A 20,461-nucleotide genomic window follows, 5' to 3' on the forward strand; every position below is an offset into this window, starting at 1 on the left:
GGCATGATGAGTACATCTCCCATTGACTGTGCGAATTGGCAGCCCTCAGTAGTATGTGGTCTGAATCATTCAACAGCCTCTTGAATTTAAATACCATAGTAACCACTAAGCCCATTTTAAGCACTGTTGTAATATAAGAAACCTAGTAGTAAAAACCAAGTATGTATGTATCTGATTATTTTATTTTTTTCTGGTATCATGAATAGAATGAAGGGAATGGTTTACCTCTACCACACAAAGCTGCTACAATGTTAATCAAATTGTATGGTTTTGAATCACGGAATTGCAGAATATTTTGGGTTGGAAGGGACCTTAAAGATCATCTAGTTCCAACCCCCCTGCCATGGGCAGAGACACCTTCCATTAGACCAGGCTGCTCAAAGCTCTACCCAACCTGGCCTTGTTTTGTCTCTCCCTTTCAGCCAACAGTTTTTCAGCATCATTTTTGTGTTTGAAAAATAGTCCCCAAGTTCTTTCTTATTAATTTTTCTCCTTAAGAAAAGAGAATTATGTTATTACTTCTTGTGCACATAGCTGCCCTATTGCATTTTACACACCTCATCAATACAGAGCAACAGCATGTCAGGGGACACTAGTGATGGAGCAAGCAAAGGAAGACTGGAAAGTTAAAGGTGGTGCCTGTCCTTCCATTGAACCTATCTTCCATACAAAGCCTTCATCCTGTTCACCCCACTATGTTCTGCCTCTGCACCCACAGTGAACCATTTCAGAAGCAAGTCTTCACTTTTCAGGTTGCCTTGAAGTTTAAAAGTGACAGTTCCTCTTACAGGTCTGCAAAGCAACTCTTAGAGGTATGCATCAAAGACAGTGTGTGTACACTGCCTGTTAATTTAACAGGAATCCATAAAGCTATAGCAGAGTTAACATAGCACCAAAGAAAAGTGGTTTTGACTTGCAAGACAATCACATCCCCCTGGACATGTTAGCCTGCGAACAAGATTCTATATAGACAGCACACAGAGACCAGAGATACAGTAAAAATGTTCAGGATAACAAAGGAGGTAGGAGCACTTTAATGATAGATTAGTCGTGGGCTGATTAACAAAGGAGTTCCTAGGAATGCACATTTATTTGACACCCACGTTCATCCAGGTTATGTGCTGCGATCAGTGTCACTGTTGACATCAGTGCTAAGATGAGAGCAAATTTTAACCACTTTATGAAGAATGGGAATTTTAAATAGATCACCCCAATCATTGCATAGGTGATTTGGATGATAAAGGGCACAGAAAGTCTGTCTCCTTGATTTGTCCTGGCAAATGAAAGTCATGATATGCATGCTACTGTTCCATGGGTTTCCATAGGAACTGCTTCTTCACCCAACATTTTGTTTCCCAGTACTTTTCTCCCACTCATTTTTCACCAGCACACATCTTCAGGATTTCCATTGACTTCAGATTATATGAGTGTCTCATTAGGATTTGCTTATTCCTTCAGGCTCTAAGGTTCAGTGTATCTCATCTGTTTTGTTTAGGTGACTCCTATTCTGGGCTGGACCTTCAGCCAATGTAAAGCAGTGATATATCTAGTGGTTCCACTTTATGTTTCTGTGAAGATCAGATTCATAAATTACTGAATAGGAGGAATTAAAATAACATATTTGTTAGGATAAGATTTTATAAGGTGATGTTTTAAAAACTCTGTTTATGAATGGAGGTGTAATTACAGATTATGGTATCTAGATGATTCACTAGTTAGCAGACATTCCCATTTAGATGTTATTTGGGGCACGGATCAGGGATGTGGTAGAGAGGCTGCCTGCTCTAGTAAGTCCCACGGATTATTACCCACTCCTGGTGATACATGTGGGTGCTAGGGATATAGATAGTAGTAGCCTGGGGAACATAAAGAAGGACTACAGAGCCCTGGGGGAGGTGGTTAGGATCTCTGGTGCTCAGGTGGTCTTTTCATCAATTCTCCAGGGTACAGGGGAGGACCTAAAAAAAGCTAGGAGGATTAGCCAGGTTAATAAATGGTTAAAAGGGTGGTGTCATAGTCAGGGATTTGGGTGTCTTGAACATGGGACCCAAGCTTGTAGGCCAGGTCTAGTGGGGGCTGGTGGAGCTGCTGCTCAAGAAGGGAAAGAGCAGTTTTGGTAGGAGGCTTTCCAGACTGGTCAAGGAGGCTTTAAACTAGATGTGTTGGGGGAGGGGAGCATCATTCCATTCCAACACACCCAGTCAGTTGCCAGCACCTATAATAAATGCCTGGAGCAATGTAGAGATATCCCAGCCACTCCAGCCAATGAACTGGCTTCAGGTGGAGCTCAGCTCAGATGCCTCTATACAAATGCCCATAGCATGGGGAACAAACAAGAGGAGTTAGAGATGTGTGCACGTCTATGGGGGTATGATATAATAGGCATCACAGAACCATGGTGTGATGGCTCCTATGACTGGAGTGTTGGAATGGAAGGTTACAGGCTCTTTAGAAAAGACAGGTCTGGCAGGTGGGGAGGGGGAGTTGCCCTTTATGTTAGGGATAGGCTGGAGAGTATGGAACTCTGTCTGGGGACAGGTGAGCAGTCCACAGAGAGTTTGTGGGTCAGGGTTAAAGGGAATATAGCTATGGGAGACATTCCTATGGGCATCTGTTACAGACCGCCTGATCAAGGAGAACCGGCGGATGAAGCACTCTATAGACAGATAGGAAAAGCCTCACGCTCGCAAGCCCTTGTTCTCATGGGTGACTTCAACCACCCTGACATCTGTTGGAAGGATCGTACGGCCCGGCACAAGCAATCCAGGAGGTTCCTCAATTGTGTAGAAGACAACTTCCTTCTGCAAGTAATAGAGGAGCCGACAAGGAGAGGTGCCATGCTTGACCTCGTGCTCACCAACAGGGAAGGGCTCGTTGGAAATATGACTCTCCAGGGCAGCCTTGGATGCAGTGATCATGAGATGGTTGAATTTGAGATCCTCAGGACAGTGAGAAGAGTGTGCAGCAAGCTCACTGCCCTGGACTTCAACAGAGGAAACTTTGGCCTCTTCAGGAACCTGCTTCGGAAGGTTCCATGTGATATAGCCCTAGAGGGCAGAGGGGCCCAAGACTGTTGGTTGATATTCAAGGATCACCTGCTGCAAGCTCAGGAGTGTTGCATCCCAACCAGAAGGAAGTGCAGCAGGAGGGCCAGGAGACCTCCTTGGATGGATAAGGAGCTCCTGAGGAAAATTCAAATGAAAAAAGAGGCTTATAATAAGTGGAAGCAAGGACAGGTGGCATGGGAAGAGTACAGGGATGTTCTCCGGGAAGCTAGGGACCAGGTTAGGAAAGCTAAGGCTCAGTTAGAATTAAACTTAGCTAGAGGTATTAAAGATAACAGGAAGGGATTCTACAAGTACATAGCAAACAAAAAACAGACTAGGGAGAATGTAGGCCCCCTCAGGAAGCTCTCGGGAGAACTGGCTACCCTGGATTTGGAGAAGCCTGAGGTTCTCAATGACTTCTTTGCTTCGGTCTTCACTGCCAAAGGCTCTGACCAAACCACCCAAGTCTTGGAAGGCAGATGCAGGGACTGTGAGAATGAAGACCTTGCGCCCACTGTAGGAGAGGAGCTGGTTCGAGACCATCTTAAAAACCTGAATGCACACAAGTCCATGGGTCCTGATGAGATCCATCCGCGGGTCCTGAAGGAGCTGGCAAATGAAGTTGCGAAGCCGCTGGCCATCATATTTGAGAAAACGTGGCAGTCAGATGAAGTTCCCGATGACTGGAGAAAGGGAAATATAACCCCCACTTTCAAGAAGGGGAAAATGGATGACCCGGGGAATTACAGACCAGTCAGTCTCCCCTCTGTGCCTGGCAAAATCTTGGAGCAGATTCTCCTGGAAGGCATGCTAAGGCACATGAAAAACAAAAAGGTGGTTGGTGACAGACAGCATGGCTTCACTGAGGGGAAATCCTGCGTGACCAATTTGGTGGCCTTCTATGATGGGGCTACAGAACTGATGGACAGGGGTAGAGCAGTTGATTTCATCTACCTGGACTTGTGCAAAGCATTCGACACTGTCCCACATGACATCCATGTCTCTAAATTGGAGTGACATCAATTTGATGGATGGACCACTCGGTGGATGAAGAACTGGCTGGATGGCTGCATGCAAAGACTTGTGGTCAATGGCTCAATGTCCGGCTGGAGACCAGTAACGAGTGGTGTCCCTCAGGGATCGGTGTTGGGACCGGTCTTGTTTAACATCTTCATGGCTGACATGGACAGTGGGATTGAGTGCACCCTCAGCAGGTTTGCCGATGACGCCAAGCTGTGTGGTTTGGTTGATACCCTGGAGGGAAGGAATGCCATCCAGAGAGACCTTGACACGCTTGTGAGGTGGGCTGATGCCAACCTCATGAGGTTTAACCATGACAAGTGCAAGGTCCTACACCTGGGTTGGAGCAATCCCAGGCACAGCTACAGGTTGGGCAGAGAAGAGATTCAGAGCAGCCCTGTAGAGAAGGACTTGGGGGTGTTGGTTAATGAGAAAATGAACATGAGCCGGCTGCAGTGTGTGCTTGCAGCCCAGAAAGCCAACCGTATCCTGGGCTGCATCAAAAGGAGCATGACCAGCAGGTCGAAGGAGGTGATCCTGCCCCTCTACTCTGCTCTCATAAGAACTCACCTGGAGTATTGTGTGCATTTCTAGTGTCCTCAACATGAAAAGGACATGGAACTGTTGGAACAAGTCCAGAGGAGGGCCACGAGGATGATCAGGGGACTGGAGCACCTCCCGTATGAAGACAGGCTGAGGAAGTTGGAGCTGTTCAGCCTGGGGAAGAGAAGGCTGCGTGGAGACCTCATAGCAGCCTTCCAGTATCTGAAGCGGGGCTTATAGGGATGCTGGGGAGGGCCTCTTCATTAGAGACTGTAGTGACAGGACCAGGGGTAATGGGTTAAAACTTAAACAGGGGAAGTTTAGATTGGATATAAGAAGGAAATTCTTTCCTGTTAGGGTGGTGAGGCACTGGAATAGGTTGCCCAGGGAGGTTGTGAATGCTCCATCCCTGGCGGTGTTCAAGGTGAGGTTGGACAGAGCCTTGTGTGGCATGGTTTAGTGTATGGTTTAGGTATTTTTCCTTTTGTTTTTTACGCATGGCTAGAATAAATCTCTTGCCAGTGACATCTTCATGTACTGCAGTATTTGCAGAGGGAGACAACATGAATGACAGTGAATTAGACTGGAAATGTAGGAAATTTTTCATTTTGAGTTTGGTTTCCCCATTCTCTTTTGACTGCATCGCAACTTTAGGAAGGATACTTGGAACTGGCAGTTCGATGATGAGAAAGATAAGCTAAACAAGGCGTAATTGTTAGTTAGAAATGGAATAGGGTTTGTCAGCTGTTTTTCACATATAAATTAATATCTGTTATTTAACCCAAACTCCCTTGTGAAAAAGATGTAGAAAGCATATAGGAGACCAGTAAAAATTGCTTTGCTGCTGCTTCATATTACTGCCTTCAAAGAAAGTGTTGTCTGAAATAAATGACATTTCTCTTTGGCAAGGGTTTTTTGTTGACTTACATAGCGAGTGCTGTACAATGTCTGTAGCAGTGCACTGAACTCGCTTGCGGATACTGAATATACTTGGCCAGATTCTTCAGAAAATTATAGTCCTTTTTTGCAGCTGATGTAGTACAAGAGAACTGTAACTGACACAAAAATGTTTGACTGAGAGATCTGTCACACAGGAAGACAACGTCTGTTGTCCAGTAGACCCAGTATCATAAGTGTTCCTTCTGAGCTAGAGTGCATTAGGAGAAAAATGTGTCATCTATTTACTTAAGTCCATTGAGGGTCCTTCTTTTTAAAGAAGTAGAGAGTCATGGTTGGTTTTTGAATTAAGACTCAGCTGTCCACTGGATTGATAGAGCACATAACTCTATGGCTTTCTTCTACTTCCCATGTAATTAGAGCTGCAGTAGAAAAGAGAACCAGGCCATCTCTCAACTGAAATGGGTTAGATTCCTGTTTTGTTTCCATTCGGCTTATTCTGGTGTAAAATAAATTCTAACCAGAAGAAGAGTCAATTGGAGCCAGGCCTATATTTGAGGATACCAAATTAGATTATTAATCTAAACTCATGTTTGTCTTTCTGATATTTATCTCAAAGAGCAGACACTTCATCAAGGCATAGGTTGAGTAGTTCTCAAGTCTTGGTAGGCAGTCTGAGATTGAATCTGTCATTGAACAGTAAAGCTTGTGGAAGTTTGAAGGTAAATTTTAGATCTCTAAAGGATATTTGGAAATATTTTCAAGAGCACTAGTCAGTCAGTGAGAGGACTGCTAACACACATGCATTACACAACTGTAAAACAAACTGCGTAGTCAGTATCTGTCTCAGTGAAGGTACCATTGTATTAATTTTCATTTATTAATGAAGACTTAGACCTTAGTTTTACAGTTCTTTCTTGTCTGCTCTTTCTCAGAAAGTTACATTGCATCACTATGGGCAGAAATTGCCCAAGTAAAGATAAGAGTATTAGGACAACAAGTTTCAGGAACAAGCAAATCATCTGCAGCATGTCCGATGCACTGTTGACACTTATAATGATTTAGTAACAGTATTAGTAGGTCTAACATATGCATGATGTGGACATCAGAGATTTTAGGTCAAGGGATCTGAAAATAAGGAAAGAAGAAAAAGGCAAGGAAAATAAGAAAAACAAATAAACATATTTTACTAGGAAAGAATGATGCGGACCTTCTGTCAGGAAAAGCTTGTATTTCTGTAGTATTGTGACCTGTATTATGCAGAAGTTATACTACACAATACAAGTATTTCAAATACCAATACTTTGAAATTGTTTGTATAGAACTTCAGTGAAAATGTTGTAATATCACAGTGAAGGACATGGCATGCTGCCTTCATCATCCTCTGTCATGGTTTACTCTATGAAGAACATTTGATATATGCAAGGAATAGCAAAGATACATATTTCTGCTCATAAAGAAAGTCTGATTTATTACATAATATCCTTCAGATTGCTTCTGCACAGCCTGTATGTGTTAAGTAAGCACATTAAAGTCAGATTTTTTTTTCATTAAAATAAGTTCATTTATAATGATGAGTTAACTAGGTTGTTTATAAAGAAAGAGAGCTCCAAAGGCAAATTACCATGAATAAAAGCAAGAAGAGATCTGATTTTAATAAGGTAATTAATAACTTATTAGTGTCTTCAGTTTCTTCCAAAAATAATTCAAAAATAACTTATCTTTAATTTCTTCTTAGTTTGTTTGTGCAGATGCCGGAACAAAGCTAGCTGAGTCGACAATCTTGCATAAACAGATGATTGCTTCTATGCCTGGAGTAAGTACTAAATCAAACTCCACCTCTTGGTTCTTTTTTTTAAACAATATATCTTATTCAGCTCTGTTTGCTTCATTTTAATGTTCGTTCCTTTTAATTTCTTTTCTGCTTGGCAAGTTGTATTGCAGGCAGAGGTTAAGGTGCTTCTTCCTTTTTGTTAATGTTGGAAAAGTTCTGAACTTCATTTTGCCTCCTTTACTTTCACTGATAATCTTTATCCATGTAACTGACTTAGATGGAGTGCCAAGTGTCTGTGCTCAAGATAGCAACTGAGATCTGTGGTTCTATGTAGGGAACAGACCAGCTGAAGCCTCAAAAAATGGTAGGAGGGAGGAAAGCCGCAAGCTATTGCCTTCAATCTCACAAAAGACTATCTGGTTAAAGAAGGGTGTTCAGTGATATTTTTCTGGTAATGTATAAGGCATTCATCTGTATCCTGCTGATGAGTGTAGCTAAATTACCAGTACTCATAATTACATAGGCACAGAATATGCACCTGATGAATGTGTTAGGAAGTAACACAATAGGAGGTCTTGTTCCATGACACACATGACTGAGTACCCAAACAGATGGATGAGGGTTAGCCCGGATCTGCTTCACGAGTTGAGGAACACTCATTTCCCTATATGTATGTCTGTTAGCTTTAGGAGTGACCTAATAGGATCTTTCCCATATATCTTCTGAAGTGTGTGATTTTCTTAGTGCAAATTTTAATAATACCTTTTTTCCTGAGAGAATATTTTGATTTATACTTGCTTTAAATAGATGGACTAACCTTGGTGTTAGAAGGTATGTATATTAAAACTGCGAAGAAACTGTATGAGCTGAATAATCTGCATGCTCTTATGGCAGTTGTGTCAGGCCTACAGAGTGCTCCAATCTTCAGGCTGACTAAAACATGGGCGGTAAGTGAGCAGCAGGACAATGGAGGGGTTTTAATTTGGTCTTAGAAAAATACAATGTTCTGTGGCTTACTTTCAAGGATGCAATACTTATTCCAGGTACTTCTAATATAATAATTTTTCTAGTGCCTCTTACATAATTTTTCTAGTGCGTCTTAAGTCTAGTTTCCTTTGGCATTTTTTTTCCATTCTGGCATAGAAATACTTTCTTTGAAAAATAGCTCCCTGCAGATTCTGCTAAATGCAGAGGCTTCTAATTTGGCCAGAAGCTATTTTGTATTTAGCTGCTGGAAAATCATGAATGCCAAGGTGGGTCATACTTTAATCATTTAGGGGTTTATACTGTTGGAATTTTTTTTGCTATGGCGAGCAGATGTCCAGGAACTCTTGATTCAATTTCCATAAAGAGATTTGTAGTTTCTCTGACTGATAACTGAATCTAGCAATTTTTCTCAGTTTTCAGAAGTGTTTTCATAGTTACAGCAACCGCATTACGCAGTATATTTGTAGGTCGGCTTTTGTACAGTTATGAATGATTGTTATTCTTTGGAAACACTTTTATGTGAGATCTGGTTTTTGAACTGGAATTAATACTATTTTTGTGTAGTTGTATCTTTGATTAGAAGAACATTGGAAATTACATTTGCTCATAGATACCTCAGATCTGAGAGAACACTGTGCTTGATTCAGCCACAAATTGTGTAGTCATCCAGCTGTATAAACAGATGAACTGTGACATTTTCAACTGTGATAAAAATAACCAGGTGATTGAAATACTGCTATGCGAGAGATCCATATAAAATAGATCATTAAAAGGAGCTAAAATGGCTCAATGTCCAGCTGCAGACCAGTAACGAGTGGTGTCCCTCAGGGATTGGTGTTGGGACCGGTCTTGTTTAACATCTTCATGGCTGACATGGACAGTGGGATTGAGTGCACCCTCAGCAAGTTTGCCGATGACACCAAGCTGTGTGGTTTGGTTGATACCTGGAGGGAAGGAATGTCATCCAGAGGGACCTTGACACGCTTGTGAGGGGGGCTGATGCCAACCTCATGAGGTTTAACCACGCCAAGTGCAAGGTCCTACACCTGGGTGGGAGCAATCGCAGGCACAGCTACAGGTTGGGCAGAGAAGAGATTCAGAGGAGCCCTGCAGAGAAGGACTTGGGGGTGCTGCTTGATGAGAAAATGAACATGAGCCGGCTGCAGTGTGTGCTTGCAGCCCAGAAAGCCAACCGTATCCTGGGCTGCATCAAAAGGAGCATGACCAGCAGGTCGAAGGAGGTGATCCTGCCCCTCTACTCTGCTCTCATGAGAACTCACCTGGAGTGTTGTGTGCAGTTCTGGTGTCCTCAACATAAAAAGGACATGGAACTGTTGGAACAAGTCCAGAGGAGGGCCACGAGGATGATCAGGGGACTGGAGCACCTCCCGTGTGAAGACAGGCTGAGGAAGTTGGGGCTGTTCAGCCTGGAGAAAAGAAGGCCACGTGGAGCCTTCCAGTATCTGAAGGGGGCCTATAGGGATGCTGGGGAAGGACTCTTCATTAGAGACTGTAGTGACAGGACAAGGGGTAATGGGTTAAAACATAAACAGAGGAAGTTTAGATTGGATATAAGAAGGAAATTCTTTCCTGTTAGGGTGGTGAGGCACTGGAATAGGTTGCCCAGGGAGGTTGTGAATGCTCCATCCCTGGCAGTGTTCAAGGCGAGGTTGGACGAAGCCTTGGGTGACATGGTTTAGTGTGAGGTGCCCCTGCCCATGGCAGGGGGGTTTGAACTAGGTGATCTTAAGGTCCTTTCCAACCCTAACTATTCTGTGATTCTGTGATTTTGGAAGAAAAAGAGAATCAGGCTGCCTACTGCTTGAGTGAAACAGAATAGATGGGGGGAAATCTTGGTTGGTGAAAATTCTTTTGCAACTGAGCATTATTTTCAGAGGTTTGAGTATAGTATCTTTTATAATTGTTATTCAGTATTTTAGGTCCCTTAGCCCACATAAAGTGGATGGAGGATATGCTGCCAATGACCTTCTTTTACTGTTTGTTATTCTGTCAAGGAAACTGACAGGTATAGGATTTGAAAAGCCAGGAGGTGGCATAGTTCAGCACCATGTAGATTGATATTAACATACATAATGAGAAGTGCCCAGGTCAGTTGCTTCAAAATAGAATGCTAGCAGTTTCTCAGATTTCAGCTACTAAAGCTCAATTATGGCTTAATAATTTTGTGATCAAAACTAAATCTGGTTCTTTTGTATAGTCAGATAGGGTAATCAGTCTCTGTGCTTCAAAGTGCAGGTAATTAAATAGAGGTCAAAGAAGAGTGGTTTTCCCCTGTAAACTTTACTGCAGTATTTTCCCCTGAACCTGTAACTTCAGGTAGAGTAGCTTTTGGTGACTTCAGAAAGATACCTAATTAGATAATTTTAGTATTTAGCCTCAGAAGTTAAGCATTGCTTTTACTTGGCCCCTCAGAATGAGGCATTTATAGTTCTCCTTGAATTTATCTAGCATTATCTTCAGGTCATCAATATATCAACAGAAGTTTATATGATACCTAGTGCGTCAGTCATGTCACCTTCTGAAAGCTTCTCTGGTCTGTTTGAAGCCTTTATTTAATCTGACAGCTTTGTTCTGTTGACTGCTTTGCACACCATACTAGCTGAAGGCCAGATTTGTATTTCCTGCTAGGAAAAAGATTATGAAAACTAGTGCTGTGGGAATACAGGAAGTACCAGATTTCTTTTTATTTTCCCATTGAGGCTGTTCTTGCTCTGGCACAGGTTGGTTCTCAATGCTTACACCTTTCTGATCAAACTGGAGCAGTTCATGAAGGAATTACTTTATCCCTTATAGTCCTTGTTTTCCATTTTGAAAATTGTAACTAGCTTAAATGCTTTTAGAATGCTGTATTTTGAAAGATTTTGCTTCAGAAATATCCCAGGAAAAAAAAAAAAGTAACACTTGAATTTCATTGATGTTTAGTTAATTGATGCTTTACACATAAAATGCATGAAGCCAGTCATTTAATCTCTTTTTACATCAGAATTAATGTGAACATAAGGGCATCTATGCCTATGACTGAATTTTGTTTTCTGGGATGACTTGTCAACTGGTGAGAGTTTCATCAGTCACTTATTTTGCCATCACAGAATATTTTATGATGCCTGAAGAAGATGCAGTGACTGGGCTCTTTTTATATTATCATCAGATAAGAAGGGCATATTACAGCGAGAAGGAAAACATCAAAGAATACATATTCCCAGCTGAAGTAATCTAAGTAAAAAGTGAAATAAAGAACTTGATACATATAAACTGTGTTCTGATGAACAAGAAATTAAGACAAAGACATGAACATATTCAAAACCTGCTACTTAAACTTATTTCTTTTATGTTCTAGTGTGGAACAGCGGCAATGGAATGCATGAGGCAATATATTGGGGAAGTGCTGGATTTCATTGCAGATATGCATACCTTAACCAAATTAAAGGTTGGTTCTGTGCATACATTAATCTAAAGTATATGTGCTTTTTATAAAAAATATGCTTTCTGAAATGAATCTGCCTGGGAGAAATGTAGGAAGTCTTTGAGAATGACTGACAGGTTTTTTTCTTTCAAAAAAAAAAAGTTAGTATTGTTACAGATTAGACACTTCTGGGGGATCAGTAAAAAGTACCTTATGCAGTGTTGAAATGCAGGCTGATTCAAACGTCGTGAACATACAGTAAAAATGCATGCTTGGTTTTTCTGAAATGTTAAGGGTATGCTAATGTCATACTGAAATCACTGTAAGAAGTAGTCGTGTTGAATATAACCCATGGAAACATAAACCCCTTTGCCTGTACAACTAATTACACTCCTCTGGGGGAATTTGCGTGCCTCTTATATACACAAGCAGATACTTCAGTGAATTGAAAATTCAGAAATTATCAAAATGCAGTAATTCACCATAATTAAAAAAAAAAAAAAAAAAGCTGGTGGGGATGGTGTCCTTTTTCTTATGGACACTGTTGTTTTCATTGTCAGGTTATAGTCTGTCGATGTTGGGGAAACTGAGTAGTTCTTACCTCTGTGGTCCGAACTGCTTTTTGGTTTCTGTACATTATTTCGATGCCAAATTGTAAGAGGTGAGATAGGACAATAAATTCTGTCAATATAATATAATTTATTTAGGAATGAATTTCATGAAAACATTCCTAGCTGGTCAAAACCTGGAATTTCTGTTTCATAGGGGAAGTCTGTATCTATTAAATTTCCTACAAAATGGAAATTCTTTAATGTGTTTCAGAAAAGAACTATAGACTAAGTGATATTGCTGTTGGATAATAGGAAATAATAAAAGTGTTGCTGTTTCAATTGCTAGCAAAGTAGCATCTACTGTTAATAGCTTAAATGAAGAACGTAATGTTTCAGCTAATATGCCAGTAGTCATAATGCTGTGGAGAGGCAATATTTATTCTATGTAGCATAACACCTACCCATGAGATAGTTCTGTTGTACCGTCTGAAGCTGAATACGAAGTGAGCAGAGAGCTGGAGGTGAAACTTTGGTTAAAATCCTTGGTTTTGTAGAGGCAAGACACCTGTCTTATAGCACAGCCATCTGTCACTTCTCAATGTCAGGCAAAGTTAGAGTGTAGTCTTTTTAGCTAGATACTGGTACCCTGCGCAAGGGTGAATTTCCTTCAGTACATAAAACGGAGGAAGTGGTGTGACTGCCCTTGATGCCTCATAACTTCTGCAAAGCTGGCAAGACAGGTGAATGGTGTGGGAGTGCAGCAGAGGGACTGTTACAGAGGAGAGTCTTTGGTTTCAAGGATGCAGACAATTCTACAGTCTAGCAGTAGAGTTTTAGTTCTTGTGCACCAGCAGTTCGATGATTTGAGGGGAAGTTTGTCAACTGGAAGAGGTCATTTTGTCACTGGACATAGTCATATAGCCTCTAAGCTGCTTTTATGTGCTCTAAAGCTCAGTTGCTGGATACAGAGAGACAGCTGTCCTATTCTGACCAGTGTGAATCACATTGCCATTGCTTACATGCCTGGGCTTTGGTACACGTGAACTTCTAGGGAAGGTCTTTGAATAAGGTCTTGTGTTTGTTTCTAACATCAAGAACTGCTGTGCTTCTGTAACAGAGTACATCTGCTAATAAAGGGTGTTGCTGGTCTGTTTTGCTGATAAGTCAGTATAGTGTTTCCTTGAAAGGGCTTCTCTGCTGCTGCACCAGTCCTCTGCTGAAAGTTACTGGAAATGCACTGGGGTGTTTCATGCCACAAGTTCATGCAAGCATTCTGTGGCAGTCAAGACAGAAAAAATGATAACCTGTAATGGATTTTGGTACTGGAGTTCACTTACGAAGCAATGAAAGAACTTTTACCCTACTATTTTCTCACACACTCTCTTGTGCACTGTTCCTCTGTTCCCTCCACCCTACCTCAGCCCCAGGAAGGGACACCTTGTTGAAAGTTAATAATACCACAAAGGAAGAAGAATCCCAACTAAACTGAAACTCATGTCTTTTGAAACTCACAGTGACCTTGTTTTACTGGACAAAATATACCTTCTGTTCTTTCCCTGTTGGCCATATGCCTTGAATCCCAATGAGTTTAAAAAAATACTTTAATAAGGGAAGCAGCCTGTTGTACCAGAGTAGAAATTGACTTCAAAGCACAAACTTAATTAATCATTTTCAGCTGAATTGGATTGCCTTCCCACTCTATCCTTTAAAGTTATTCACCCATTTCTCTTACAGCTCAGAACTGCTTTTGGAATAGGTAGGCAAATGAACCATAAATGAGGGAGATACATGTGGTTTGCCAGTTCCACAATAACACATGAACTTATCTGAAACCAGGAATGGGGAAAATTTATTGATAAATACTTGCAGGTATGCGCTGTTCTGTGTAAAATGCGTCTATGTAGAGTTCTCTGCCATTTCCACTTTTTTATTCTGCCTCTTCTCCCTTGAAGTGTAGTTTGATCTTTAGAAATGCTCTTAAAATGCTTAAGTCTGATAGGGTGGTAATTCGTTATGCTCAGTAGGACTATTTTTTAAAATTTTTATACGCAGATAGAGGTGGGACATGAGCTAAAATTTTATCCAGTTCTTCACTTTTATGTTTGAAATTAGACAAGAAGCTTCCCAAATGTGTAGTCTGGCCATTTAAAATTAAGTCAGAACCACGTGGTTTAGCATGTTATACTGTTTTGATTTAACCATGTAATACTGAGGAATCTGAGAACATGTAAGATTAATGTAATAAGAGAGTCAAATATAACCCTAATTTTATGCATTGTAAAGAAAAAGCTTTGGCTGCCTTGGGAAAATTAAAAGGCAGTTCTTGTTTAATCAGACCAGATAAACGTATTCTATGGTTCTAACACAGTTTAAAGTGTTTGCAAGTGTTTCTCAGTTTACAAATAGTCTGAACTTTAAGCAAATTTGCAACATCTAAATTCAAATCCTTTAAGTTCGTTTAATATATTTACTCATGTTGCTTGGGTTTTTTTAACTGAGGTGTCCTAGGAAGTGAGTCTTAAGATTATCCAGTTGTACAGTTTCTTATTACAAGTGTGTATTATCAACAGCATCTGGCCTACTAAATCAACACAAAGACTACTGTATGATTTATATGACCAATTACAATCCCAACAGTGAAAGTTATCCTTGGTTTTCAAATTTTGAAATGCCTTCTCTGTAGAAATGCAGTGAACAGAAATAGTTTAAGTTGTTTTTTCATTTCCAGTGTCTTATTTTCATGTCTGAAAATAGCTTCTTTGAAAGAGGTTAAGTATTTTCAGCCCTGCGTATTAGCAACTGCATTATAAAAAAGGTATAAATGTTAATTTGCAAGATAATCACATTCCAGTTTATTGTTTCTGTTCAGTTTATTATTTCTTTTCCCTTTGGGATAGCATTTTAATTGGTAAAGCTCAGAAAGGTTTTACTTAGAAAATTCTCCAATTTTGGAAGATGTATAATGTATCTGCCTACATACCTGTCTATCCTTTTTACCTGGCTCTATGAGAAAGTCAATTAGATATTCAAGCTGGTACATAACCTTTTCTCTTAAAAGAAACTTCAAGTAGGTGATTTTTCAGAGTTTTAAGTTTCTGGGGTCAGATACTTACCGGTTATAAGATATTATTGGTCCACTGTTTTCTATCACATTGTAATTTAATAGCTGATGACCTGGATTTTCTTGTGCAAACCATATGGCTCTCCTTTAACCAAGCAAATACACTCAGTATGTGTTCTGTTAGTCTAGTAAAAGAAGGTAATGTAAAATTAGCTTGATTAGAAATATACAAGTATCACAAGAAGCACTAATGACACATTCTTTAGAACTGACAAAGCAGGAAAATAAAGTATCTTTCCAGGCATAAATATCTGCATGTTTCTTGGTAAAAGGTTTAACCTTTTCATTTCCAGGGCTTAAAGGCATTTGTAGCTGAATAATGCAACAAAGTCATACTGCTGGTGAATTTTCTAATTTCTGTACATGTAAATGGAATATTGCACAGGGAAGGCATTTCCTGCCCAGATGCTATCTAGCTAAATCTGGTTAGATCCTTTTATCTTAAGCTGTCTGGATATGAAACCTTTAGTTTACATTTGTCAGCTGTTGAGTTTGCTGATGTGGAAAATGCCTATACATTTTGCACAATTCATATTTTGTGTGGGCTCTTGAAAATATGTTCCTCTGTGGAAAGATTTGCATCATAAAGCTGCTGCCACTATGTAGGGACTGGAGAATTTTTTAAAAAATCTATTTCTGACCTTTATTCTGTAGTTTTGTAGACTCAGAGACCCTGAGAAAGTAATTGAAGGGAAATGGAATAGAACACCTTGTTACCTGGAAGAACTTAGTTCAAGTGAAATAGTCTTTTTGGGTAGGAAATCAGATCTTTGTCTTGCAGAGCCACATGAAGACTTGTTCACAGCCACTGCATGAAGACACATTTGGTGGACATCTGAAAGTTGGTTTAGCTCAGATTGCTGCTATGGAAATCACCCGGGGAAACCACAGAGACAACAAAGCTGTGATCCGATATTTGCCTTGGCTTTACCATCCTCCTTCTGCAATGCAACAAGGGTGAGAATGGTTTTTCCACAAAAAAGGAATACTAAATTAGTTAGAAAACATCACAAAATTCTGCATTTATTGCCAGATTCCATAGATACGTCCTGCAGTAGGGAATGGTGGCTGTGGAATGTTGTAACAGCTGTTCAGCAGCTCCTTGATCCATCAATGCACTACTTAAAGTAGATGCTAAAGGAACGGTGATGGTAACTTCATTGGCTTGACTGAAGTTACCCTGGAAATTAACTTGATTCTCGATCTAGTTAAAGACAGTGAAAAGCACACAGGTGCTAGATCAGTCCTAGAATTATAGAAAATATGTTGGGAATTATCGAGAATACAATGGGAAAAGTCCTTTGAAATTATGGAGTACAGATGAGAGGGAACTGTGTCAGCCTATTGGTATGATGATAAAATTACTAACTTCATCTTGTTGAAGTTAGATGAGAGAAATCCAGTTCTTCAAGACAAGTTTTTTTTGTCCCTTTTCACTATGAGAAGCCCCAATTTGCAGTGTTTTATCTTCAAAAAAAAAAAAGGGGGAGATACTTTTCCTTGTCTTGCAATGACAACAAAGTAGATGTTCTGAGTGTAGACCATTGGGACTGTGTTTCAACAAGCCTGTATTCTTGTTCAGGTTTTGTTCCAGACTACCTGCCCAGACCAGGATTCTGGGGACTAAGTTGCTTAGGCTGTAGATACATAGAATCAACTAGGTTGGAAAAGACTTTTAAGTTTATCAAGACCAAAATACATCTACACGTACTTTCATGTAGAACATACCTGGCTTTGGAAATACGGAATTGTTACCTCCTTGTGCTTTAGTTTCTTACATGCAAAAAAACCAACTATGTTTTCTGAGTTGAAGGTAGTGAATTTCTTTAAGACCCTAAAGGTACTTGAGGAAAAGCATCGTGTCAGAGTCTATTAAAAAAAAAATAAATTAATTGTATGCCTCTTTGCTTCTATGAGTCCTTGACAATGACATCAAATTAGAAATTAAAAACAGTAGTGAGAGTTGCCTAGGAAGTAATGACTTATTGACTGAAACCCTTTTTTTTTTTCCTCTGCTTATGAATTCAAAAGAGTGTGCAATCTGAACTTGGTAGTAGCAAGGGGACAGTCAAGATGACACTAGAGAAGTGTTACTCCTTTTTAGATTATATAACTGCATTGCTTTACAATTTGAGATTATACTAGATAGTGAATGAATACATAAGTGTCACAAAAGAACATAGCCCCTGCCCTCAAAAAGATGCAGTCTGACTCTCCAAGGAGAGGTTAAGAAAAAGAGAAATTAACTCTGCTGATGAAGAAGTGGAACACAGTGGAAGTAAGGTATGGTGCCTGCCTTGGAGCTTCCTGTGGAATGAATTCTCTGCCCTTATGCTTCAGCCATGTGCTGTCCAGGGAAGCAGAGAGGAGCATTCCACTTCAAAACACTTCCCATCTGATGATTTTTGTCTTAAAAATCACTGTGTAGTGAACCAGTGAATCTGAATGTTTTAGGCTTGCATAGAGACTGTGTTTTAGACCCCCCAAATATGTTCTGTTGGACTTGCTAGTGGTATGTCAAGTGCCCTAAGGTCTGTGTGATTCTAGTCTCCCCATAAGCTGTACCAATGATCTGTGCCTCCAGCACACTGAGACTGCCTAGTGTGCACAAGGATTCTCCATATTTTGTGGAAAACCAGAAACCTTAGCATCGTTGTAAAATCCACTCTTTCTTGACAGGCCCAAAGAGTTCATAGAATGTGTATCACACATTCGTTTGCTGTCCTGGTTACTTCTGGGGTCTCTGACACACAATGTTGTCTGTCCAAATTCTCCATCATCTTGCATGCCTATTCCACTGGATGCGGGTTCACAAATTGCTGACCACCTTATTGTCATTCTGATTGGGTTTCCAGAGCAATCAAAGGTAAGGGATTCTGTGTTTTAAGCAGAGATGTGTTATATATTGGCCTTATTTTTGCAAACATTTATGTCTTTGTAAGGAAAAAGAAGGGGTAAAACCTCATTAAAACCTGGGATTTAGGGAAAGAAATCTCTGTTTTTTCTTGCATAGCTGCCTCTTTATGCATAGAAAACTGTTGATAAAATTAACTACAATTAAATTTGAGATTCAACAATTTCAAAATATCTCAGGAATAAGGAAGAAAAAAATGAATTCCAAATTGAAGCTTTAGCAATGGACATCTCTGGATGAAATCTCTCAGAATTTATTCTAGTTGTATAGTAGAATTGGATAACCTATAAATAATGTTATAATCAAAAGTTAATTACAAGCAGTGATGGTTCAAGAGTTACTGCACATTATAAGCCATCTGTGACAGTAGTTTAACACAGATACAGCAGCACTCTTTGACAATAACCAGGTTTTTATTAGCAACAGAAGCAGAATGATCACTCATTTATCGTGTACATAAAATCCCCCTTTCTTTCCCCCCACCCAGCCAAGACACTGGTGCTTCCCATTCATTTATTTGGCCTTCCTTCAAATACCTCTTCCCAGTTACCAAGCGACCCTTGCAATGTTTGGTGCAGTCATACTGCCACAGAGCATGAATCACTGTTTCACTTGTAAACTGAGAAAACATCTCGGACCAGGAACATCTTTCTTGTAATGAATTAGTTAACATCCAGCACTCCTGGAAGCTCAGACACTGTCATATATAATACTTGTTAGCAAAGAGCCATGCTTGAGTACACAAAAGACTTGCTTCCCTTGACTGTGAACAGTTCTGTCCCAGCAAGGTAGAAATGGGTGGCAGATTAACAGAAGATATGTAAGATGATGTTTTGTGTATAATGTCCTTTCTTTCAGGTGATCTGAATGACTTGCCCCAGCGATATTTTTGACAGGGAGTCATACATGCCAGAGCCTCCAGGCTTTCCGCAGGCTGTGGTGGAGTTTTTCATCGATAAAATCTCAGAACTAGTCTTGAGTAGCTGTTTTGCAAAACTAACCTTCCCTTTAAAGCAGCTGACCTTAATGCCATACACTAAGATTGCCTGGGGGTGTGTGTTTGCAAATGCAGTTTTTAGTCTGGAAATATAAAAACAGTTTTTAAACATAGAGAAGATATTATCAAGTGCATTTGACTTACCCATTCCTAACGAGAAGGAAATATGTGGGAAAGTGAGAGGCAAGGCTGCACAGTGCTTTGATGGAAGCCTCTGCACTGTATCTCAATACGCTTATTTAAATAAACGTTTTCCTCTATTTTCTATTTCTACAGACATCTGTTCTGCACATGTGTTCCCTCTTCCATGCATTTATATTTGCTCAGCTCTGGACAGTGTATTGTGAACAGACAGCAGTAGCGCCAACAGTCCAGAATCAGAACGAATTTAGCTTTACAGCAATCCTTACAGCCCTGGAGTTCTGGAGCCGAGTGACACCTAGCATCCTACAGCTAATGGCACATAACAAAGTGGTGAGTTAGGCGCTGTGTACAGATTTAGTATAGATTAAACTCAGATGGCTTGGAAGTGTTTCAGTGGAATACATCAGACTATGAATAACATCATAAAGTAACTTCGATGCTTTTGAGAAATTACAAGGAAAGCTAATTAATAGTGGTTAACCTTGCCATGTTCTGAAACAGGAACTAGCCAGAATGTGCCTGAAACAGAATCAAAAGCTAGGGTCTTTGCTTGTTGTATTAAAGGCTCCCTGCATAAGGTCTCATTTTATATATCTTCCTACCCTTCACAGTGGTCCTATTCTTTCATCTGACTCTGCCTAACAGGAGCAACTAAGTGGTGTAGGATAATTCTGTGAACATCCATTTAAATATTTTTGTAACCATGTAATGGTGAAAAAATATGCAAATGCTGACACTTGACTATTCATAACCCATTGGTTACTCATGAAAAATAATCTATATCTCTGGAAAGATTTTTGGGTAATGAATGACTTGAAGGAGGTATTTCTAGAGGGAAGGTTTGAAAGGGAAGTGTTTACTCTGTTCAGAAATTGTCCAGACCATTTTCTGGAAATAAACAAATGCTTACACGTTATCTCAACTACTCACTATTGTTGGAGCAGCATAGTAACATAAGAACCCAGAGGAGTTCCAGCACCCTTCTTATAGGTGCTACCTTTGCTTTCCATTGACAAATGATTCCCAAGTTGAGAGCTTGTTT

General features: G+C 40.1%; 1 protein-coding gene across 12 annotated transcripts in view; it reads left to right on the forward strand.

The window, feature by feature from the left end:
* UNC79 (unc-79 homolog, NALCN channel complex subunit) overlaps positions 1-20,461 on the forward strand; it is a 119,826-nt gene that overhangs the window by 91,952 nt on the left and 7,413 nt on the right. For 11 of the 12 annotated variants that reach the window (XM_061463853.1, XM_061463855.1, XM_061463856.1 and 8 more), the window contains 5 exons: positions 7,246-7,323; positions 11,627-11,716; positions 16,146-16,321; positions 18,044-18,230; positions 19,552-19,749. In XM_061463853.1, coding sequence (XP_061319837.1) covers positions 7,246-7,323; positions 11,627-11,716; positions 16,146-16,321; positions 18,044-18,230; positions 19,552-19,749 — 729 coding nt within the window. The remainder of the gene's footprint in view (positions 1-7,245; positions 7,324-11,626; positions 11,717-16,145; positions 16,322-18,043; positions 18,231-19,551; positions 19,750-20,461) is intronic. The other variant, XR_009745173.1, reaches the window with a different exon arrangement.

The sequence above is a fragment of the Pezoporus flaviventris genome, unplaced genomic scaffold (genome assembly GCF_033815535.1).
Source record: "Pezoporus flaviventris isolate CSIRO_AGI_PZ_B2104156 unplaced genomic scaffold, CSIRO_AGI_Pfla_v1 ptg000036l, whole genome shotgun sequence".
NCBI classification, from domain to species: domain Eukaryota; kingdom Metazoa; phylum Chordata; class Aves; order Psittaciformes; family Psittacidae; genus Pezoporus; species Pezoporus flaviventris.